This window comes from Carcharhinus amblyrhynchos, chromosome 2, assembly GCF_965287045.1.
Source record: "Carcharhinus amblyrhynchos chromosome 2, sCarAmb.v2.hapA, whole genome shotgun sequence".
In the NCBI taxonomy this organism is placed as follows: Eukaryota; Metazoa; Chordata; class Chondrichthyes; order Carcharhiniformes; family Carcharhinidae; genus Carcharhinus; species Carcharhinus amblyrhynchos.
This window is the reverse complement of record NC_137325.1, coordinates 25,824,178-25,849,989: the sequence shown is the minus strand read 5'-3', so window position 1 is coordinate 25,849,989 and position 25,812 is coordinate 25,824,178. Positions and strand designations below refer to the sequence as shown.

Below are 25,812 nucleotides of genomic sequence, written 5' to 3'. Positions count from 1 at the left end.
CAGGCTGCAAAGAGACAGTGATAGGATGCAGAGCTAGACCGAAAAGTGGCAGATGGAGTTTAACCCTGATAAGTGTGAGGTGATTCATTTTGGTAGGACAAACTTGAATGCGGATTACTGGGTCAACAGCAGGGTTCTGAGGAATGCGGAGGAACAGATCTTGGGGTTCGTATCCACAGATCTGTGAAGGTTGCCACTCAAGCGGATAGAGCCGTGAAGAAGGCTTAGTGTGTTAGCGTTTATTAACAGATGGTTTGAGTTTAAGAGCCGTTGGGGTATGCTGCAACTATACCGGATGTTGGTGAGACCACATTTGGAATATTGTGTGCAGTTCTGGTCGCCTCACTATATAAGAAGGATGTGGAAGCATTGGAGAGAGTGCAGAGGAGATTTACCAGGATGTTGCCTGCTTTGGAGGGTAGGCCTTTATGAGGGAAGGTTGAGGGAGCTGGGGCTTTTCTCTTTTGGAGCAGAGGAGGATGAGAGGCGACTTAATAGAGATTTATAAGATGATGAGGGGGATAGATAGTGGATGTGCAGAGACTATTTCCTTGGGTGGATGTAGCTGTTACAATGGGGCATAACTATAAGGTTCATGGTAGGAGGTATAGGAGGGATGTCTGTGGTAGATTCTTCACTTAGAGAGTGGTTGGGGTGTCTGCCTGCTGTGATAATGGATTTGGGGCACTTTAGGAACTTTCAAGCAGTTACTGGATAGGCACATGGAGCACACTAGAGTGATAGGGAGTGAGATAGCTTGATCTTGGGTTTGGACATAACTTGGCACAACATTGAGGGCCAAGGGTCCTGTACTGTGCTGTACTGTTCTATGTTCTACAATTTTGGACCTCATTTTGTTTCTTTCTCTTGTTTTTATTTTTCTCTTTCTTTGCTTTGAGATAGCAGTACACTTGCTTCAAGCGCATTTTGTTTTGTTTATCATCTTGCCTCATTACCATTCCCTTTCGACTTGTATGACCAACTCCTTTCATCATTTAATCTCTTCCATCTTCCATCCTATCACAGATTTTCTTTTGCCCTTGACCCACCAACCACTTGTTCAAAACTTATTACATCTCTAACTTTTCCTCAGTTCTGATGAAACATCATCAATTTGTAATATTTTCTCTGTTCACAGATAATTGATGAGAATTTAGCATTTTCTGTTTTTTTTTAATTTGAATTTTAGCATTCACAGTATTTTGCCTTTCTGCCTGTTGAAAGTTGCATGTTATGCTTAGATTTGAGTTGTTTGTATGTTTTGAAGGTGCTGCCAAATAGTGTGCTGCACAATCCTATTGCAGTTGGTTTTTACCTTGGCCAATTCAACAGTGCAGAAATCTGTTCAGGCTCAAGTTAGGAGATGACATGTGTAAAATCGTTGTGTTCATTCGTAAATTCAATTTGGAGCTACAGAGACTAAAAAAGCATAACTGGCAGCCTTGTCTGCACCAAATTGACTCTTGAAAGTCAGTTACTGAGATGCAAGGGTACAGAAATACAATGGAATTTCACTGGAAAGAACTGGTTATTACTTCATTGTGATTTCTTACAACACTGTAGTTAAATATTCATTGTTCTCTACTGCATTCTTCATCCTAAAAATTAATCAGTTTACTGCATTTGAATCTTGTTTTATAGGATATATGCAGCCTGATAATTTAAGTCTAATTCTGTTATGTATAATTTGATGTCATATATTTGATGTCACATGATGTGTATGTTCATGTGAACTTTTTTTTTGATGCAGGTATTTTGTTCTGAACTGCGAGTTGGGCGTGCTGCAGTACTTCGTAAACGAGCAGTTCAAAGGTCAGAAGCCACGAGGAGTTCTGCATTTGTCTGGTGCATTGATCTCTCCCAGTGATGAAGTTTCTCACATGTTTATAGTTCAAGCTGCCAGTGGTGAACTGTATAAACTCAGAGGTACTGAAAACAGCTACATTTTTACTGGCTGAGATGTTGCATAAGTTTTTAATCTAATTTTAAAAATTTCACTAGATTTACTAAATCGGCTTAAGTAATTGTCAAAGTAATAATAGGTTTTCTGCACAAAATTCAAAATGATTAATTCTGAATGAGGCCTGTGTGTTATGTATGAAGGCAATGACCACAGTTCAAGTGGTTGACCCCAATCTGAAGGCCATAAGTTCCATAGTATCATCTTATTGAAACCCACTTGTCTCTAGAAGAAGGGAAAAAGATACAAGTCTGCTTGGATCATCGTTCTTTTTCTGGGGAGTTCCATTCAATGGAAGCAGCTTAGGATTTGCAGGCTGTACATAGTTCGAACATTACAGAAAGAAAATTAATTATGTTTGGGGTTGTGAGTTTTAACAGAAAGGAAAAAACATGGTTTGCACATGTGGATTCAAACAAACATACAACAGGTTTTATTGAAAGCTGTTCTCTGCTCTGCACACTATACAAAATTGAAAGTAACACAACAGTCTAAGCACACACCATACTGATATCGCAATCAAATAATGTGATCAGCTCTTAAAGTAACCTGCCCCCTTTCTTACAATAGATAATATCTCTCCCCTTTTACTTCTTTAGCCGTGACAACAAATTACAATGTTATACATAGGATCAGTAATACTCTAGACACAGTACTGTGCATCATTAATCATTATACACAGTCAATAAGAAAGTTGATCAGGAGGACATCCATTCCCCTTTGGTTGTGTATGACATTGTGGAATTTGGTTGTCCTTGACCCTAGCAGTATGATTTGGAACTTCGGTAGACAATTTTCTTGAAAGTAATTCTGTATTATTGCTACTCAGTATAGTGGCATAAACACAATGATCAGGCAACTAAGTCTTCTGTAGTAGTATTCACAACACTTTGCATTAAACAAGTTGGTACTTCTGGAAAGAGTTCTGAGAAATCATTTTGAGATGACCATTCGTTAGCATGGCATCACCAAGCTAGTTCATTTTTGGTTTGAACTGTGTAAGAATTTGGAGTTGTGTTCACTAAACTATGGCTAGTATCCATTTCTTACCTATGGTAAAATTACGTGCTAACATTCGATCTCCTTGTTGAAATGAACAACGTTTTGCCTATACTTCTCGTCAAGCATTGTGAGGTGGCTGTTGATGCTCTTCTATCTCTGAAGTTTCTGGAAGTAATAACCAATCAAATGTAGTTCTCAACTTTTCTTAATTGTAATGCAGGTTTGGGTAGTCATGTGAGAAGTGTCCTATAAAACTATTCACGTGATGCGATAATGAACCTTGCTCTTTTGAAGCTTTTAAAGAATGCTTCAAGGATTGTATGAATCTTGAAGCTAATCCATTGGTTGGATGATAAGGTGCAGATTTTATATGCTGAATATCATTTACTTTGAGGTAATCTTCAAACTCTTGTGAAGTAATTGTGAAGCATTATCGCGAACCATCTGTTCCAGTTTAACCAATCTTAAAATTTCATGAAGTTTGTCTATAGTTTGTCCAGATGTAGTAGATCTCATAACTTCTGGCCATTTTGAGTGTGTATCAGTTAAGATTAAGAATATGGACCCTCAATTAGACCAGGAAAACCTGCATGTAATTATTGCTAAGGCATTTTTGATTATTCCCAAGGATGTAAAGGAGACGACAATAGTGTATTGCTTATTCGTGCACAAGATTGGAGCTGCCCCACTTTTCAATCTGAACATCCAGACCCAGCCACCAAAAATAACTGTTAATTCCTTGATCTGGAATGTACCAGAATGTCATTCATGAGGTTGTTTAAGAACTCTTCCAAGCAAACTAGAGGAATGATCACTCTGATTCCCCACAATACACACCCACGTTGGATGGTCAACTCCATCTTTCTTCACACGTTTGGTTCCAAATTAGCATGTGGGCGATACATTCCACATACCATATCCACCATGAAATAACTTCTGGTATATCTCTGAACTTGAGAAGCTGTCACAGGCAAATTATACACTAGTGAGTAAAGAACATTAGCAAAACTATTTGATATGTGCTCAATAAGGTAAAGGTAAGCATGATAATGCATTAGCATGGCACTCTGATTATTGATACTTTATATTACAAGAATGTTTGTAACCATCTTTGTAATCGACCAGCAGCTAACAAAGGTTTCTTTATATGGCCCAAAATAGTTGTTAATGGTCAATGATCAGTTAATAATGTGAAATGACAACCATATAAATAATGATGAAACTTTAATATGCCAAAAATTGTACTCCATGCTTTTACCAGCTGAGTATAGTTAATACAGAACCAGAGTACAAGAAACAAAAGCTGTTAGTCATTCTTCTCGTAAAGGCATAAGCCATGATACGTGAAACTACTACTCCCAGTCCATAAGGTGAAGCGCCGGCAGCAAACACCAACGGTAGATTAAAATGAGCCAATTCTTCAGACTTTTGCAAAACATCTTTGACATCCTTGTATGCTTTCTCACATTGTTGTCCAGTCTCATGATTGTTAAGCACATAGCTACGTTATTGAAACCATTGCATAATTTATGAAGTTAGGGACAAATGTGGCAATTTATTAATCCTAGAAAGGACCTCAATTGTGTCACATTCATTGGATGTGTGGTGACTAAAATAACGTCTATCCTTTTTTACGTGCTTTATATAGGCTTTCACTACCAAAAACTGTGGCATGGTAGCAAAGTGATTAGCACTGTTGCTTCACTGCACCAGGGACCTGGATTTGATTCAAGCCATGGGTGACTGTGTGGAGTTTGCATGTTCTCCCCGTGTCTAAGCGAATTTCCTTCAGGTGCTCCAGCTTCCTTCCACGGTCCAAAGGTAAAGAACAAAGAAAAATACAGCACGTGAACAGGCCCTTCAGCCCTCTAAGCCTGCACTGATCATGCTGCCCAATTGAACTAAAACCCCTTACCTTTCTGTGGGCTATATCCCTCTATTCCCACCCTATTCATGTATTTGTCTGGATGCCCCTTTAAAACTCACTATTGTATCTGCTTCCACAACCTCCCCTGATATCAAGTTCCAGGCACCCACCACTGTCTGTGTTTTTAAAAAAAACTTGCCTCGTACATCCCCTTTAAACCTTGCCCCTTGCACCTTAAACCTACGCTCTCTAGTAATTGACTCTTCCATCCTGGGGAAAAAGCTTCTGTCTATCCACTCTGCCTATGCCCCTCATAATCTTGTAGACTTCTATCAGGTCTTCAACCTCTCCTCATAGCTAATACCCTCCATGCCAGGCAACATCCTGGTAAATCTTTTCAGTACCTTCTCCAAAGCTTTCATATCCTTCTGGTAGTATGGCAGCCAAAATTGAACACTACATTCCAAGTGTGGCCTAACTAAGATTCTATAAAGCTACAACATGACTTGCCAATTTTTAAACTGAATGTCCTGGCCGATGAAAGCAAGCATGTCGTATGCCTTCTTGACTACCTTTTTCCCACCTGCATTGCCACTTCCAGTGACCTGTGTACCTGTACATTCAGATCCCTCTGCCTGTCAATACTCAAGGGTTCTTCCATTTATTGTACATTTCCTATCTTTATTAGACCTTCCAAAATGCATTACCTCACACTTGTCCAGATTAAACTCCATTTACCATCTCTCTGCCCAAACCTCCAACCGATCTATATCCTGCTGAATCCTCTGATGGTTGTCATCACTATCCGCAAATCCACCAACATTTGTATCATCCGCAAACTTACTAATCAATGCAGTTACGTTTTCCTCCAAACCATTTGGTCCAAATAAAGGTCCCAGCACTGATCTCTGAGAAATGCTACTCATCACAGCCCTCCTTCCACTGCTACCCTCTGTTTTCTATGATCGCGTCAGTTCTGTATCCGCCTTACCAGCTCACCTCTTATCCCATGCTACTTCACCTTCTGCACCAGTCAGCCATGAAAGACCTTGCCAAAGGCCTTACTGAAGTCCATGTAGACAACATCCACTGCCCTACCCTCATTAATCACCTTCATCACTTCCTTAAAAAAACTCAACCAAGTTTGTGAGAATGACCTCCCCTTCACAAAACCATGTTGCCTCTCGCTAATACGTCCACTTATTTCCAAATGGGAATAGATCCTGTCTTGAAGAATCCTCTCCAATAATTTCCTACATCAGATGTAAGGCTCACCGGCCTGTAATTACCTGGACTATTCTTGCTACCCTTAAACAAAAGAGCAACATTGGCTACAGGGGACGTTCCAAGGATTGCAGAATAGCCAGTGAGGATACAAAGATTTCTCTCAAGGCCCCAGCAATTTCCTCCCTTGCGCCTCAGTATTTTGGGGTATATCCTGTCATGCCCTGGGGACTTGTCTATCTTAATGTTTCTCAAGAACCCCAATACCACCATCTTTTTGACCTCAACACGACTCAAACTACCTACACACACACTGTGAGATTCATCATCCACCTAGTCCTTCTCTTTGGTGTATACTGACTCAAAGTATTCATTTAATACCTCACCCATTTCCTCCTGGCTCTGTCCATAGATTCCCTCCCTTGTCCTTGAGTGGGCCAACGCTCTCCTTGGCTACCCTCTTGCTCTTTATATGTGTATAAAAACCTTGGGATTTTCCTTAATTCTTTGTGACCCCTTTTAACCCTCCTTGCTCCTTGCTTAAGTTTCTTTCTACTTTCCTTGTATTGCACGCTTGTTTCATGTGTTCTGAGCCTCCTAGCCTTGACAAATGCCTCCTTTTTCTATTTGACTAAGTTCATAATATCTTTTGTTATCCAAGGTTCCCAAAACTTGCCATACTTATCCTCCATCCTTACAAGAATGTGCCAGTTCTGAATCCCTATCAACTTGCACTTGAAAGCCTCCCATGGGCCAGATGTTGATTTACCCCCAAACATTTGCCCCCAATTTGCATTCTTCAGTTCCTGCCTAATATTGTTGTAATTAGTCTTTCCCCAGTTTAGCACCTTCACTTGAGGACTATACTTTTTGTTATCCATCAGTACCTTAGAGCTTACTAAATTGTGGTCACTGTTCCCAAACTGCTTCCCTACTGAAATGTCAACCATCTGGCTGGGTTCATTCCCTAATACCAGGTCCAGTACGGACAGTATATATTATTTCAAGAAGCCCTCCTGGATGCTCTTTACAAACTCTTCCCCATCCACGCCCCTAGCACTAAGTGACGCCCAGTTAAAATCTTCCACCACAACAACCCTGTAACTATTACACCTTGCCAAAATCTGTCTATATATCTATTCCTCTGTCTCCTGCTGGCTGTTGGGTGGCCTATAATCCCCAGCATTGTGACTACACCTTTCCTATTCCTGAGCTCTACCCATATTGCCTTGCCTTGCTTTGAGGTGTCCTCCTGCAGTACAGCTATGATATTCTCCTTAACCAGTACAACTTCCCCACCTCTTTTACATCCCCCTCAACCCTCTTGATGTGCAGGTTAGATGAAATGGTCATGCTAAATTGCGCCTTTGTGCCCAAAGATATAAAAGTTAGGTGAATTAGCCATACTGAATGAGCAACGTTACAGGGATAGGATAGAAGGGTGAGCCTGGGTAAGATGCTATTCGGAGGGTTGCTGCAGATTTGATGTGTCGAATGACCACCTACAGGTTCAGATAACGTGATCCAAATATTGGACTGTCTCCTGAAAAATGTCACACCCTTTTCGATATGCCTACCATTTGCTTGAAGACATTCCAGTGTTGCTTCTAAGTTATTTCAGTGCTCTTGTTCACCGGACCCTGCAATTAGAATATCATCCAGGTAACATTGTAGACCAGAGAGACTACTTAAAATCTAACATTAATCTTTGCCTTTTGCACAAGCCCTATTCCAATCTTTTACAATGAAAAAGACCTTTCATGAGTAACAATGGTAAGCAATGGTTGTGATTCACTGGCTACATCTGTAAATATGCTTGAATTTCTGCCCACTTGATAAGCCTGCGACCAATCTCCATCGAAAGAAGCGAATATTGATCAGCACACAATACCAGACTTATGGTGTTGAAATTTGTTTTACAATCACCACAAATAGTAACCGAACCATCTGGTTTCATGACAGGTACAATGGGAGTAGCCCAGTCACTTGTTGTAATCAGCTATATCCAGCACTGACACCCTAGTGTTAACAAGTTGTTAACAATTTTTTGACATTAGACCAAATTGCATAAGGCAGTACTCTTGCTCTGAGATTTTTTTGGTTGACTATTAGCCCTTATCTTGTTTCACTTGAATTTCCTTCATTGAGCCAAGTGTTTCTACAAATACACTCTTGTAATTATCTAGAAGGTGCTGTAGGTGTGTTTTGGTATCAACCAATCTGTTGACTACACTCCAGTTAAGCTTTATCTTCTCAAGACACAATCTCCCAAAAATAGCAGGAATATTTCTACAGACCACATGGAGAGTCAACTCTGCCTTTTGTCTACTCAACTCTAGGTTAACCATGATGTAACTGTTTCAATGGCACAATCTCTTCCATGTATGTCCTTAAAAATCACATGCTGGTTTTAAAAGGAAGGTGTTTCAGGTTTTGTTTGTACATAGGCTCAGGTATTAAAGATGCAGCAGCACCAGTTTCAACCTCCATCCTAATATCAAAAGAGAAAACACTGGAAAATCTCAGCAGCTCTGGCAGCATCTGTAAGGAGAGAAAAGAGCTGATGTTTTGAGTCCAGATGACTGTCAAAGCTAAAAGGCATAGAAAGTTGGAGATATTTATGCTGCATGGAGAGAGAATGAAAGATGAGTCAAAGCCACAGAAACCAGGGGGAAATTAGGTCAACTTACTGTTAAACATTCATCCTCCATCCTAATATGATGTCCACTTAACTTTAGAATCACCCAGAATCTATGTGATTCACCCTGTATGAATAAGACAGTCAGTTGGAGCTCTTCTTCATATTTCAGCATATTCTTCTCAGTTGTAATTCTTTATTTCCATTTTTTATTTTGAGGAATGCAACTTGTTCATCTTGAAGGTACCCAGATTCTTTGAATATTTGTCTCCAGGGAAGCTTGTCTAGCCCAACATGCTTTTGCAATGTGATCCATTTTGCCACAATTCTTGCATTGACTATCCTTCCTCCAGCATTGACTTGCTCAGTGGTTCATTTTGGCATACCTGTGACTGGTTGTTGCTGTTTTGACTTCATATAGGCAGTTCCCAACTTGTGGATCTTCATTCCTGCACTAAATTGTGAAGACTACAGTGGCCAGTTCCAATGACACTGATTTCTTCTGCTGCCTTTAATGTCAGTGCATGATGAGTAAGCAGTCTTCTTGGACAGCCTCATTTTGCAGTCCACAAACTAGACAATCTCAGAATATCTTCTAATGACCCAGCAAACTCTGTTATGCCAGCCTTTTCAAGGTTGTCACAAACTGAGCAAAGCTTTTTGCCTTCCACTTGATTCCTTTGGTGGAATCTGAACTGTTCCACGATGATCAGTGACTCCTGGCTTTGCTGGACGAACCAAGCTTCGGAGCAAATTATAGGTTTTGGATCCAATTGTACTGAGTTAGAACTGGTACGTGCAACTAGTTTTCAATTTTATTCACTTGTACAAAGCACTGAAAACGCTCTACATAGGAACTTCGTGATTCATTTTCTTCATTTGAAAGGACCCATGGATCCTAATTGACCTTCCTTTCCTTTTGCAGGCACTGACAACTTGAGACAGCTCTTTTTTTTTAAACATGCTGTCTTCCCAGTGCTCCACTTTTTTTAAATCTGAAGACTGTTGACTTGACTTTTTTTTTCAAAAGGCCCCAGCTGTACACCAAAGCTTTTTCAAATATGCTAGATACTGTCTGGAATATCACCCCTCTTTGAAAAGCAACACAGATCGCTTTTTTTATTTGAGTCTTCCTGCAGTGGCAGTTTAATCTTTAATCCTGTTGTCACTTTTTTCCCCAGCTTCTAATATTGTGAGGACCCACACTGTTTTCTTCTTAGGATCTTTTCTCAATGAAATGCAACTCTTCTCACCGCCAATTTTATTTCTGTAATGTCATAAATATGCTAGGAATTGTGGTCTTTAACAGACAGAAAAGAACATGGTTTTCACAGTGGATTTGAAAAAACACACAAGATTTTATTGAAAGTTGTTCTCTGCTCTGCACTGTATACAAAACTGAAAATAAAACAGCAGCCTAAGTGCACACCCTACTGACATCTCAATCAGCTTATGATCAACTCTTAAAGCAACTGTACCCTTTTTTAATAATATTTAACACTTTAAGTGGTACTCCATGTTCAACAACAAATCGAATCATTTGAGGGCAGAAAGAGCAATGAATGTTCATGAGTGGAGGGCTTAAATGTCTCATCAGGAGTGGCTTGGTGACACCATTGTGACAGAGCTAACAGTCCTAAATAGCTGCCATATTGGGCTTGTGGGTTCTTTCACCATCTGCTGCTAGAGGTGCTACTTGACCTCGTCACCACAAACCTACTTATTGCAGATGCCTCTCGCCGTGACAGTATGTAGGTGTAAATACTGCACAGTTTGTGCGAAGACTTAAATTCATTCTTCAACTTGAGCATGCTCTACATCATGCCATGTGGTATTACCATGATGCTAAATGAATAAATTCAGAACACACCTTGCAGCTAGTTATCCATGGAGGTGCTCAGGATCATCATCAGCAGAACTGTATTCCACCACAATCTAAATTTGTGACCTGGTAAAACCCACTGCCGTTTCCCCAAACATGGTTCCATAGGGAAGTAGGAGAGTATGCCAGGAGCAGCCGCAGTCCTACTGACACAAGTATTACAACGTGAAGTTACAATACAGGGCTATATGCATACAGAACAGTAGAGACAGCACATTATAAGTTGAACTGTGATACACAACCATTGAGTCAGATCAAAACACTTCAGTGCATAATTGGGCATCTGAACAACTAATGGGAGCAGGATGCAGCAAAAGTTTTGGCTTCTACAACATCCTGGCTGTTGAGTAATGGACTTGTGCTTCCCAAGCTGGCCACATGTCTAGACAAGCTCTGGCAAGATAGGCAATTTTCCACATTGTCAAATGTTTCAAGCACATGTTCTATACCCGTCAGCAGTTTTAATTAACTGCAAAGTGATGGAAGCCCAAGTGGTACTTTAAACCAATAATTATGCACTGATGTTCAGTTTGGTTTCCACCGTAAGTGCTCATCTCCAGATCCCATTACAGCCTTAGTCCAAATGTAGACAAAGGACCTGATTTTCAAATGTGCGCTAAGTTGGTAACATCAAGCCAGCATTTTACTGAGCATGTCATTGAGGATCCCTTGTAAAATTGAAGTGGGTATCAGGAGCAAAGCTCTCTATTGGCTGGAGTTATACTTGGCATAAAGGAAGGTAGCTATTGGAAGCCAATCATCTCAGCTCCAGAGCATCAATGTTGGAATTATTCAACAGTGTCCGTGGCCCAACCACTTTCAGTTGTTTCGTCAATGACATTCTCTCCCTTCATAAAGACAGTTGGGGGCGTTTGCTGACAGTGGCAGTGTTCAGCAGCACTTGAACAAATCACTTGAGGGCAGAAAGGGCAATGAATGTATATGACGAGGGCTTCAATGTCTGTCGCCATGAGTGCTTGATGACACCATTGCTGACTGAGCTAACAGTCCTGAATAGCTGCCATACTCGATTTGTGGGTTCTAACCATTTACATATTCATAATTACTAATTAAGCAGTTGATTTCTGTATGCATCAAGACCTGGGTTACATTTGGGTTTATGATTTAAATGGCAAGTAACATTCGTGCTCCACAAATGGCAGATATGAGCACTTCTAACAAAGAGTCTAATCATCTTTCGTGGATATGAAATGATATTATTACTAAATGCCTCATCAACATACTGAAATGGGGGTGAAAGGGGTCACCATTTGTTAGAAATTTTAACTGGAGTATATTGGTGATTGTAAGATCAGCTCACATTGGGAGTTCTGTAATTTGTGTGACTTATCACTTGACTTCCAAAAGCCTATCCATCTATTACAAGGCACAAGTCAGGAGTGCAGCAACTCAGCTAGACATCTTGGACAATTCCCCATGCCCATATTCTTTGCCACAAAGGACAGGGGCACAGATGCACACCATCTAAAAGTTCTCTTCCAAATCTCTCATTATTCTGATTTGGATATTTTGCTGTTTCTTCATTGTCACAAAGATTAAAATCCTGGAACTCCATACATAACATTTTTTCATCCCATGAACTGCAATGGTTCAAGCAAGTAGTTCATCACCAGCCCCTTGAACAAATACGAATGGATAATAAATGCTGGTTTTGCTAGCAATGACCATGTCCCATCCGATTTTAAGTAAATAATGCAAGTGGAAATATAATATCACAGATTGAAAGGTGGTGACCAAATACAAATCATTATGGCTAACAGTTACAATTTGGATTGGGGAGGATTGGAAGTGACATAGTGGATGCATGTGTTGAGTTTACATTTACTTGCCCATGTAAAAATATTTTGGACAGGTGCTATCAAAATTTTCAGACACACAGGTCAGGGTTTTACAGATTGTGAGCAATGAAAGACTTTGGACCTAGGCAATTCAGCAGAATGCATATACATTTGGCAGGTGTAATCCAGTACATAAAAGTGTGTGGTGATTCATTATGGGAATGCTTGCTTAATGGATAAAATCAAAAGGTGAGAAAGAATAGAGATCAGTGAGTGAAACTACATAACTTTCTAGGATTCTATAAAAAATTTTAACTTGAGATTCTGAGATTATTTCACTGGAGCAGATTGTTACTCTCAAATAGTTGTGATGGAAGTATCAATCCAGACAATCAATTCTTTTAGGTTTAAGCTGGTTTATTGTAAGACACTTCCTCAGTTTTACTAACCTTAAAGAAGCTCTTGCACCAAAGTGTTCCAGCTATTTATTTATAGTGCAATCAGTGCCACATATATAACTAGCAATTCCTTTAAGGAAATTGCAATACACTGATTAATAGTATATTGACACTGATAGCTGCAAGGTGATGTTTTAATAATGAGCAGTTTGGGGTGGAAAGCAGAGATTCTTTACTCCAAGGAATTGATGAGTCACTAATATAGAATCCTCAGTAAGAGTGAGGAGAGGTGTTAGATTATATTTATTTATGCAGGAAGTTATTAGCACACAGGATGCTTTGCCATAGTAAGTAATTGAAACTGTGACCCTTGAAGAAAACCTGGCTAAGTATTAGAATAATGGAAAATACATGACTAAGCTGATGCTTCTTGGTTTCTTTCCTTATCTGGCTTTTGGGGCACCACTGAGATTTCATTTGTGGAACTTGGATGAAATATATCAACTAATAAAACTAAAACTTTTCTGGTTAAAATTATTACAATAATTGTACTCCATTCCAAAAACTGAAGTGGGAGAATCCATCAAAGAAAGTCGTGCAGTGTTGGTCTGAGGAATTAGATGATCTTCTACGGGACTGCTTTGAGTCAGTAGACTGGTCAGTATTTAAACACTCTGTGACCAGCCTGAATGAGTACGCCATTCCAGTAACTGACTTCATTAGTAAGTGTGTAGAAAACTGTGTGCCAAAGAAGCGCATCCGCATGTTTTCCAACTGGAAACCATGGATGAACAAGGGACATCCACTGCCTGCTGAATTCCAAGTCGAAGGTGTTCAAGTCAGGCGACCTGACGTGTACAAGAAAGCCAGATACGACCTATGGAGATCCACCAAAGATGCCAAAAGACAATACTACTAAACAGATAATCAAGTCTGTACAGGTACAGCCAATGCAAGTGGAGAGAGGGTTAAGCACAGATTAAAGAGGTATGAATTATCTCACTAGAATCCCAGGCTAGCCGCACGGACTCCACCGACTATGGCAAGGTCTGCAGGACAAAGCAGGCTATAAGATGAAGGCAGGTAAAATCGCCAGCTCTAATGCATCCCTCCCTGATAAGCTGAATGCATTCTGTGCCCATTTTGAGCAAGAGGTCAACTCTCCATCCTGGAAGCCTCGGACGAACCTGTATCTGAGGTTACCACTGCAGACGTCAGTGCAACCTTCTCAAAAATCAAACCACAGAAAGCAACTGGCCCAGATTCAGGCAAGCACTCGGGTCCTGTGTGGACCAGCTGGCAGAGATATTCACAGACATTTTCAATCTCTCTCCATCTCAAACTGAGGTCCCTAAATGCTTCAAGAAGATGACCATTATCGGGATACCAAAAAAAAAGCCAGCAGCGTGCCTTAATGACTTGTCTGATGGCTCTAACGTCCGTCATCATGAAGTGCTTTGAAAGGTTAGTCGAGGCACTAATCAATTCCTGCCTAGTAAGAAGTCTCTCAACACCAGGTTAAAGTCTAACAGGTTTATTTGGTAGCATGAGTTTTCAGAGCGCTGCTCCTTCATCTGGTGAGTGGAGAGTTTGGTTCACAAACAAGGCATATTTAGACACAGATAATGGTTGGAGTGTAAGTCTCAACAGGTAACCAGGATTTTGCAGGTACAGACAATGTGAGTGGAGAGAGGGTTAGGCATGGGTTGAAGAGGTGTGATTTGTCTCAAGCTAGGACGGTTAGGCAGATTTTGCAAGCCCAGGCCAAATGGTCACAGGTATTGTGACATGAACCCAAGATCCCGGTTAAGGCCGTCCTCGTGTGCAGAACTTGGCTATCGGTTTCTGCTCAGCAATTCAGCGTTGTCAAATGTCTTGAACGCCACCTTGGAGAACACTTACCCCAGGATCAGAGGCTGAATGCCTGCGACTGCTGAAATGTTCCCCAACAGGAAGAGAACACTCCTGCTTGGTGATTGTTGAGCTATGTTCATTCATTGTTGTAGCATCTGCATGGTCTCACCAATATACCATACCTCGGGACATCCTTTCCTGCAGCTTATCAGGTAGACAACATTGGCCAATTCACAAGAGTACGTACTGTGTACCTGGTAGATGTGTTATCATGGGAGATGGCATCTGTATCGATTATCCGGCATGTCTTACAGAAGTTGGCGTAGCAAGGTTATGTGGTGTCGTGGCCACTATTCCCCTGAAAGCTGGGTAGCTGGCTGTGAACAATGGTCTGTTTTAGGTTGCGTAGTTGTTTGAGCACAGGCAGTGGGGTGTGGGGACGGCCTTGGCGAGACGTTTGTCTTCATGGTGAAGGCTCTGAAGAAGATGTCGTAACTTCTCCGCTCCAGGGAAGTACTAGATGACAAAGGGTACTCTGTCAGCCATGTCCCATGTTTGTCTTCTGAGGAGGTCGGTGTGGTTTTTAGCTTTGGGATGTTGGAACTGTTGATTTGATGAGTTGAGCACTATGTCCTGTTTTTACGAGGATATCTTTCAGCGTCTGGAGGTGTCTGTTGCGTTGCTTCTCATCTGAGCAGATCCTGTGTGTGTGTATAGGGCTTGTCTGCAGAGGATGGCTTCTTTAATGTGTTTAGGGTGGAAGCTGGAGAAGTGGAGCGTAATGAGATTATTCGTGGGCTTGCAGTACAGTGAAGAGCTGAGGTGACAGTCCTTTATGGAGATGCATGTGTCCATTAATGCAGCTGATTCTGGAAAGTAATCCATGACGAGTCTGACGATGGGGTGGAACTTGTTGATGTCGTCATGTAATTGTTTCAGTGATTGTTCGCTGAGGGTCCAGAGGAAGAAAATGTCATTGATGTATAAGAACGTAAGAACACAAGAAATAGGAGCAGGAGTAGGCCATCTAGTCTCTCGAGCCTGTCCTGCCATTCAATAAGATCATGGCTGATCTGATAGTGGTTTAGATTCCACTTGCCTGCCTGTTCCCCATAACCCTTAATTCCCTTATTGATCAGAAATCTATCTACCTGACTTGAACATATTCAACGAGGTAGCCTCCACTGCTTCAATGGGCAGAGAATTCCAAAGATTCACTACCCTCTGAGAGAAGGAGTTCCTCCTCAACTCTGTTCTAAACTGACTCCCCCTTATTTTGAGGCTGTGTCGTCTAGTTCTTGTTTCCTTTCTAAGTGAAAAGAATCTCTCTGCCTCTATCCTGTCTAGCCCCTTCATTATCTTATTTGTCTCTAAGATCCCTCCTCAGTCTTCTAAACTTCAATGAGTACAGGCCCAATCTACTCAATCTGTCCTCATAAGATAACTCCCTCATCTCCAGTATCAACCTGGTGAACCTTCTCTGTACTCAGGCCAATATATCCTTTCGCAAATAAGGGGACCAATATTGCACACAGTACTCTAGTTGTGGCCTCACCCGTACCTTGTACAATTGCAGCAAGACCTCCCTGCTTTTATACTTCATCCCCCTCACGATAAAGGCCAACATTCCATTTGCCTTCTTGATCACCTGCAAACTGAGCTTTTGCGATTTTTGTACAAGGACCCCCAGGTCCCTCTGCACAGTAGCATGTTGTAATTTTTCACCATTTAAATAATAGTCCATTTTACTATTATTCCTTCCAAAGTGGATAACCTCACACTTGCCAACGTTATACTCCATCTGCCAGATCCTCACCCACTCACTCAGCCTATCCAAATCTCTCTCTGCAGACTTTCCACATCCTCCACACAATTCGCTTTCCCACTCATCTTTGTGTCATCAGCAAACTTTGTTACCCTCTACTTGGTCGTCTCCTCCAGATCGCCTATGTATATGGTAAACAGTTGAGGCCCCAGCACCAATCCCTGCGGCATGCCACTAGTCACCAACTGCCAACTAGAAAAGCACCCATTTATTCCAACTGTCTGCTTCCTGTTAGATAGCCAATCCTCAATCCACGCTAACACTTTACCCCCAATTCCGTGTACCTTAATCTTCTGCAGCAGCTTATTGTGAGGCACCTTATCAAACGCCTTCTGGAAATCTAAAAACACCACATCTGCCGGTTCCCCTCTGTCAACCACACTCGTTACATCTTCTTAAAAATCCAGTAAATTCGTCAAACACGACTTTCCCTTCATGAATCCATGCTGCGGCTGCTTGATCAAACCATTCTTTTCTAGGTGTCCTGCTATTTCTTCTTTAATGATGGATTCCAGCATTTTCCCAACTACGGATGTTAAGCTAACCGGCCTGTAGTTACCCGTCTTTTGTCTACCTCCTTTTTTAAACAGTGGTGTCACATTAGCTGTTTTCCAATCAGCAGGCACTTCTCCAGAGTCCAGCGAATTTTGATAAATTACTATCAATTTATCTGCTATTACTTCTGCCATTTCTTTCAGTACCCTGGGATGCATTACATCTGGGCCCTGGTACTTGTTTACCTTTAGTCCCATTAGCCTACCAAGCACTACCTCTTTAGTAGCAGTAATCGTTTTGAGGACCTCGCCCCCTACAGTCCCACGACTGTCAATTTTCGGTAAGCTATTTGTGTCCTCTACCGTGAAGACCAACACAAAAAACTTGTTTAAGACCTCGGCCATTTCCTCGTTTCCCATTATTAAATCCCCCTTCTCGTCTTCTAAGAGTCCAACATTTACTTTAGCCACTCTTTTTTTCCTTTTTATATATTTGTAAAAACTTTTACTATCAGTTTTTATGTTTTGTGCTAGTTTAGTTTCATAATCTATCTTTCCTTCCTTTATCACTTTCTTTAGTTGTTCTTTGGTGTTTTTTTAAAGCTTTCCCAACCTTTTAATTCCCCACTAGTTTTGGCCACTCTGTACGCATCGGTTTTTAATTTAATACTCTCCTTTTATCTCCTTAGTTATCCACAGCTGGTTATCCCTTTTCTTACATTCCTTCTTTATCACTGGAATATATTTTTGCTGAGTACTTAAAAATCCTCCACTGTTGCTCAGCTGTCCTACCAACTAGTCTGTGCTCCCAGTCTACATTAGCCAATTCCACCCTCATCCTATCGTACTCCCCTCTGTTCAAGCAGAGGACACTGGTTTGGGACCCTCCTCTCTCACCCTCCATTTGTATTAGAAGTTCAACCACACTGTGATCACTCATTCCAAGAGGATCCCTCACAAGAAGATGTTTAATTTTACCTGTCTCATTACACAGGACCCGATCCAAGATAATTTGCTGTCTCATAGGTTCTGTAACATACTGTTTGAGGAAACTATCCCGACAGCATTCTAAGAACTCTTAAGTCCACCGCGTCCGACTTGAGTCAACCAATCAATATGCAGGTTAAAATCCCCCATGAATATTGCTGTTTTGTTTTTGCACACATCCATTATTTGCTTGTTTATAGCCCGCCCCACCTCAAAGTTATTGTTTGGGGGCCTAAAGACCACACCACCAGTGACTTTCTTCCCCAGTATTCCTTATCTCCACCCACAACAATTCCACCTTTTGCTCCTTAGAGCCTATATTGTGTCTCATTACCGCCCTGATGTTATCTTTAATTAAGAGCTACTCCACCTCCTTTTCCTTCCTGTCTATCCTTCCGAAATGTCTGGTACCCCTGGATATTCAGTTCCCAGTCCTGGTCACCCTGCAACCACGTTTCTGTAATGGCCACTAGATCATACCCATTTGTACTGATTTGTGCCATCAACTCATTCACGTTGTCTTCAATGCTACGTGTATTCAGATGGTGTCTTTATGCTAGCCTTTATCTGGACCCGATTTGTTAGTGCATTCTTTTGATTGCACTTGTTCAAACCTGTGCATGAAGATGTTAGCGTATTGAGGTGCGAATTTATTCGCTGTGGCTGTTCCATGTGTCTGGATGAAGAACTGGCTGTTGAAGGTGAAGATATTGTGGTCCAGGATAAGCAAATGAGTTGTAGAATTGTGCCCGGAGTTGGGCAGTTGTCGGCGCCGTGTACTGACGCAGTTGCAGCAAATGCATCAATTCCTGCCTGCCAGACTGTTTGGATCCATTACAGTTCGCCAGTCCTTGTGTAGTGGGCAAGAAACAATACTAATACATGTCTCAAATTGCTTATATCATGTAATATCACTTTTCTGTATAATGTCTTGATTGTATTTGGCTGTCTTCGCAGCATTCCTCCAGTTCACAGCATTATGTGCTAAGGTTTATTTATTGAATGCACTTCCACACCAACACAATGGGAATGAAATAAATTAAATTGTGATGTACTATCCAAATTTTAAACTGTTCAAGAAATTTGTTAAGTAAATGTAGCAGCAAAAGGATTTGGTTTGATTGTGCAATTAACTAGAAAATTAAATCTAATGCATAAGAGGTTGTAAGATATTTGATACTATTTAAACATATGATGAGTGAAAATAGCATATGGAAACTTGGGCATATTATGTGGAAACTTCAAAATAGACTTTCAGCAGTGGTAAATGCCTCTTTATTGTAAAGCACTTAAGATAGCAAGCCAGAAAAGAAGGATACAATAGTATTCAGGTTGCTGGAAATAATGGATGAATGTTTGTACGCTGCAGGGTTAAAGTAACTTTTTGGTGGACTCAGATTTTCTCCAGGCATATTTTACTATCTAAACTCCATTATTAGGTGACGCAGTCAAGAAGCAACATTACCTTCAGTATTTGTTGAATTTTGTAAGTGTTTTCTTTAGGTAAATAGCACAAATAACAAATATTGTGTATACACAAATCTTTGACTTTGGAAGATGTTTTTGTTTACTTATTATAAATAAATCTCCCATAGTAATTCCAAAATAAAAATTCTAACTATTTGGCACAGAGTAACCTATTGGGAATGTGCCTGGCATCTGCAGTCCCATTAAAAAAATTAATTGCAAGCAATTAGCACATATTTGATTTTGTTCTGCCAATTTCAAGTTTCCTTTCTTTCAAGACTTCCTGTTGAAAATGACGGTTGACAAACATGTCTTCCTGAGGTCCAACTGTGCAAATATGAGAATATATACACATTTAGTCTGCAGCACCATCATAGTGACCAGTTTGATTTCTTAATCCTTCACATTTCAGTATTTCTTTTTCTAAGCTAATGCACCTCATAATTATTGTAATGAGGCAGATTGGGTGGACTAAAGGAACATTAACTTGGCTCAATTTTTCATATAGATACATGTTCTTGAGACTTCTTCATAATATTGTTATGGCACTGTTGTCAGGAAGTTGAATAATCCATTTTGTAAATACAGTTTTAGGAAATTGAGTCAGATTTAGGATCATGGAAGAATCTGAACTGACAGTTTGAGATTGAATGATTCAACTTTAGTAGATGATGAACTGGGGGTTTCCAATTGAAACTTTGGCTTCAACAAATGAATTGATTGAATTCCAAGTATGTTCTTGGACAAAATATTAGGTTTTATTTCTTCAGATTCACAGCCATGTGTGCACATTGTCACCCCCCCCAACCCCCCCCATCTATTTATTCAACAGCTGTGTGCTGTTGTCCCTCTTCGCCAATCACTGTCCTGGCACATCCTCCCTGACAGCGCTGAGCACCAGATACCATCAGTTTTGGGAGCATACTGCAGTTTGGCACATATGGGTACTAGCCACACTCAACAGCTCCACAAAGCTGTGTGATGGTTGCTGTGGGCTCATTGAAGTCTCCTGCATGGTGACTGTAGGACCAGATAGGATAACTCCTTCAGCTTATCCAATCACATTCCCTTACTGCTCCTCCAATCACAGAAATTGTCTCTTGAGGAACAGCAAGAATGAGAAAGAGGAGACTTGTAACTGGGGAGCTGAAGCTGTGAGTATGAGTGAGACTGAATCTGCGATTGGCGTAGCAGGTCCTCAGAATACATGTCTCCCATGTATGGAGTCGATTTTTTCTTTCTCCTTCTGGTTGCCTCAAATTGAAATTTCCATTGGTGTTTTGGGGGCTTTTGAGGATGAATTCATCTGTCACCCTCACATTTGGAACTATTGTGACAGAAGTACTGATCTATTTAAAGCACTAAAGCTCTTACTGTAAAGCCCAGACAGAAGAATGTCATTGGAATGTGTTGAATACTCATCTGGGATAATACTCGGCAGGTAATGCGCCATTTATGGAGAGAGAGAAACAAAGTTAACATTTTAAAGTTGTACACATTTTGTTTTGTATTGAATCAGAAAAAAGTTTTATGTTCTAGAAAGGAGACAAAGCATAACGTTTTTCAACATACGAGTATGTTTAGATACTAAATAATGAAGTAATATACACTATACAATTATCGTAACATATACCAAGAAAGTAGGCTGAAAGCAGATGTTCAAATATTGACGTTTGATATTTGTAAATGATCAAAGTCTTTAATAATTTACCAAACTGAATAATGGTAGTAAAAAAATTGGGTTATTGTCATCTAATTATATCCTGTATGTGCTAGTGATGAGTGCCATTGTACCAAATAGTTGATCCCTTATTCATTGCATATTCTTCTGCTATGTTTGAAAACCAAATCATACTGCATGAGATCTCCTTTGTTGCTTTTTGGTGCTTCAGTTCTAAATTTACGTGGAGAATCAATAGGTCCTTATGATGTTTAGTCTTCATAGAATCCCTACAGTGCAGAAGGGGATCATTTGGCCCATTGAGCCAGCGCCGACAAAATTCCACTCAGGCCCTAACCCCATAATCCCACACTTTTCCTGCTAGACCCCCTGACACTAAGGGGCAATTGACCATGGTCAGTCAACCTAATTTGCATGTTTTTGGACTGTGGAAGGAAACCAAAACACCCGGAGGAAACCCATATAGACGCGGGGAGAATGTGCAAACTCCACACAGACAGTGACCTGAGACTGGAATTGAACCCAGGTCCCTGGTGCTGTGAGGCAGCAGTGCTAACTGCCATGCTGACTGAGATTACTGAGAATAAATATGCTATTTTGTTGTTACTAGTTTGCTTTGAAAACAGGGTTGTATGTCTGTTTTGTATTAAAATGTATGTCTACTTTTTATACTGCAGCAGGGGATGCTAAAGAGAGATTATACTGGGTGAACCAGCTTCAGGCCTCTGCCAGGCACCACACAGAAAATAATGCCAAGGTAAAGAGTTACTGAATTTAAGTACCAGGCAGTATACTTCAATGGAACATTGTAAAATGAAGTGAAAATTACTAGTATTTAAAGCTGTAATATTCCTGTTGTATAAAATGTTTGATATCTAAATAAAGTTCTGAAGGAAAATAAACCCAACTCAAAAAAAAATGAGTAATGTACCTTGGTAATTTTTTGAAGGTTAAAAATTGAATAATCAAGCACGTGACTAGCCAAGTGCACATTACAGCTTGGGTGTATTTTCAATCTAGTGCTAATTTTGTTGGCTCATAGCTGTTGAAAGGTGTACTGTTGGGGGTGGGGGAGGTTAAATTACATGATCTATTTAAAAACCTGAACTTTTGCATTATTTCAAAATCTTAAAGGACAATTTACATGTGAAGATACTAATTTTAGTTGAATATTTGAACTTTTTTATATTCAGTGTTTCCACTTAATTTCTGTCTTGCCTGTTCCAAAATTTATTAAGTGGTTCACCTTGATAGTCCAATATTGTATCCAGCATCATATTATCATCAACCAGTAATTGGTAAGTCAGGAAAATGTAATGAATGACCAGGTTATGTAACCATGAATAATAATCATTGTTGTGCAGGATGCAAAAAATCCATGACATTCTAGAACGGAAAAGCTGTTGACCAGCAACATTTGGTGGTATTAATCAAAGATAGTTCAGACTTTTTGAATAGCATTTCTGTAATTTGCATCTGATGAGATGGATGTTATTTTAGGAGCAACATTTTTCATTTTCACCATCAGGGTAATTTTATGTTTTTGGTGTTGAGGTGGAAATTTGTAACAAAGTACCATGGACTTTTGCTTCCATTGTGTGAAATGGGTTGGCTTTGTAAGATATGGGATTAAGGAGAAAACTGAGGGATTCTCTCATCTGGCTGTTTAAATGTGGCAGAAACCCTTGGACTATACATTTTTGTGGACAAAGTTCTGACAGATGGATGCTGTGTGCCTCCTGTGCTGCTTTATCAGCTCTCTTTGTTGCTGATAAAAGCAAGGTACAAGAGTATTCCCAATGGGAAAGCTTAAGCAAAATCAATAAGAGGATTTGCAGTGTGTGGGTGGAGGAGGAATAGGACAAGTAAAGAAATTAAACAAAAATGGAAAATGGTGGAAAATCTCAGCAGGTCTGACAGCATCTCTGGAGAGAGAATTGAGGTAATGTTTTGAGTCTGGATGATCCTTTGTTATCCAGGTGACTCTGACAAGAAACAAAATGGAGGCAGAAACAGTGGCCTGGAGTTATTGAATCTCATGTTGAATCTGAAGGCTGCAGAATCATTAAGATCCAATGCTTTTCCTCAAGATTGCATTGAATATTGCAGAGGCTGAGTAAAGAAATGTCAGCATGAGAAGGAAATGGAAAGTTAAAATGACAAGTGACTGGAAGCACAGGATCTTGCTTGGGGATTGAATGGGTGATCACCTTGCAGAAATCGCCAATTTGCACGTAGGCTCTCGAATGGAGAATGGACCACATTTGTGTGTAGTGAATACGCAATACTAAATTGAAATTGCTGTTTCACCTGGAAGGAATGCTTGGGGCTTTGGATGGTGAATAGAAGGGATGTAAAAGGACAGCTGCTGCATCTTCTGTGCTTGCGTGAAAGAGTGCAATATTTGGAAACCTTGTTTTCAGGTCTTTAGGTGCTGGTAACTTGACTTCAAAAGCTTTTCTTCGAGTCAGTTAAAGTCTGGAATTGTGACAATTCCAATCTTTTGCAATAGTTAGGTGTGAAAATGGTTTCTGCTATCCCGCAGTGTTGCTTGTTTTCGCATCCTGTTGTTTTCCTTGGGTTCCATTCTTCTCGTTTCCCTGTAGGCTTTGAAATCCTGTCTGCTGAATAAACTTTTGTAAACATAATAGTGTAATTGCCCTTAGTATCATGAAATATCTACTTGCAGTTGAAAACATTATTTAAAAGTCATAATGTTATCTACATTTTATTGAAAGATCAAGGTAGGTGACCAGATATCTTGGTTTTGTTGAGACAGTCTGAGTTTGTCATGGTGGCCTGCTTAGTTTTCTCCAGATTGGTCAAATGTCTTGATTTTCAGCCCTGCGGAATCCCCTTGTCTTTAACCCACCCCTCGTGTGTGTGTGTGTGTGTGTGTGTGTGTGTGTGTGTGTGTGTGTGTGTGTGTGTGTGTGTGTGTATTGCTTGCCAATTATTTTCAGTGTTAAAACTTAATGTAACAAAATAAATACTTGAGTGTTATATCAAAGTTGAAATCTTAAACAAAGACACTCTATTCGTCCTTGGGTTGTGACCATCTCTGGCAGTTCAGTGTTATTGCTCATCCCGAATTTCCCTTGTGGTGGTGACAACTATTTACAAAATGCTGCTTTCTGTTGGCTAGACTCCATTTTGTAATAGGCACATGCGCTGTAGCCCTCATTCTAAGTTTAAAGTTACCTTGAAGCATTCTTCATCCCATGATCATCCAAGTCTTTTTCATCAGTAAGTGCTGAATCTTTATTTAAATTTGGCTTCCAAATTTCACAATGCTATGTGATTACAATATAAAACTCAGCTGCTGAACTATTGGTTTCTCAACTATATTTTTTGCTATTGTGTGGTTCCTGACTAGAAATGTGTTCTCCTGGGCTGAAATACAATTCTGTGCTGTTTTTGGTTCTGACTTCCAATATCGTCACTCTTTTGTCTACTGATCTATTTCACACACTTCCTAACATTTCATTCCTGCAGGAATACTTTAGACAGTGCGCCCTCTATCCTTGAAATAGTTTTTGGACTTATTTTCTTCCACAGCTATCCTCCAATCTTGCCTTCAGCTTATTTATTTTCCAAACTGATTCTGTCCTACATGCATATATGAACTTTATCCCAGCATAGGACCCGTCACTTTAACTTTGGACTTCCTGTTAGTTTCTTCCTTCCTGACTTCATTAACTGGATACATCTAATGACAAATAGGATATTGTATCCTAATCTGAAATACTAACTTTCTCCTCAGCTGCTGCCTAACTTTCTCCACAATGCTGCATGACTTACTGAACATTTCCACCTGCTTTTCTAACCCAATCTTGCTAGGTAACCATGTCTGTGTAAATTAACTTTCCATGTATCAATTAACATGTGAATTTGGCTGTCACTCTTCCCTATTGTTGCTTAATCTCCAAAGCTGCTCTGTCATTGTATGTTCTTCCTTTCCAACCCCTTTGGGTAGTCTGTCACCCTTTAGCACTTTTTTTAAACTTCCTGCACCTTCTGTTTTCCCAGGATTCACTCTCTCTTGAATGAGCCTGCACTTGTTTCTCTTGGCATCCTCTGTGAGGGGCCATCGAGGCACTTGGTACAGTCTCTTTAGTTGAAACAATATTAACTATCCACTAACTCAGTCTCGCACCCATCTATCCATTATGCCCTCTTAAGACACAATCTTACCACCGTCCTTCCTGAACTATTCACCCCTCCCAGTGCTGACCTCTGAAGTTTACCAGCATGTCAATTATCACCACCCCACTCCAGAATGTCCATTCACTTGTGAACAGAAGCCCCTTGCCATCCATGAGCTTATTGTGAACGGTGGTATTTATTTCATGATCTTGACAGAAATTTGGTGGTCGACATTCAATGAAGCCATGCCCTGCCTTTGACTATAGCTTCACCTGTATGCTGGTCTAGGCCAGCTGTGTTGCCCTTACCACTAAATCACACCTTCGTTTATGTCTGTACTCCTTTGGCACCATTTGTTCTTTGTGAGTATCTCCTCTTAATCCATCCCTTTTCACCTCTCAGAATCCTCACAATCCTGCTCGTCAAGCACCTTCACAAGTTTCACTCTCTTCCCTTGGCTGCTGCAGCATGTGACTTCTCATCCTCAGTTATTTTGATCTCCTCCTAAACTCTGTTAAGCTGTCTCTTCACCAGCTCCAGTGGCTTCCCAATTTCACTGAAAATCTCCCTCATATGTAAAATTCCAAT

The 25,812-nt window shown here is 40.4% G+C and overlaps 1 protein-coding gene across 1 annotated transcript in view; it reads left to right on the top strand.

Moving 5' to 3' along the window:
- osbpl10b (oxysterol binding protein-like 10b) overlaps positions 1–25,812 on the top strand; it is a 211,152-nt gene that overhangs the window by 44,813 nt on the left and 140,527 nt on the right. The window contains exons 2-3 of the mRNA XM_080203623.1: positions 1,751–1,926; positions 21,756–21,835. Of these exons, the coding sequence (XP_080059749.1) occupies positions 1,751–1,926; positions 21,756–21,835 (256 nt within the window). The remainder of the gene's footprint in view (positions 1–1,750; positions 1,927–21,755; positions 21,836–25,812) is intronic.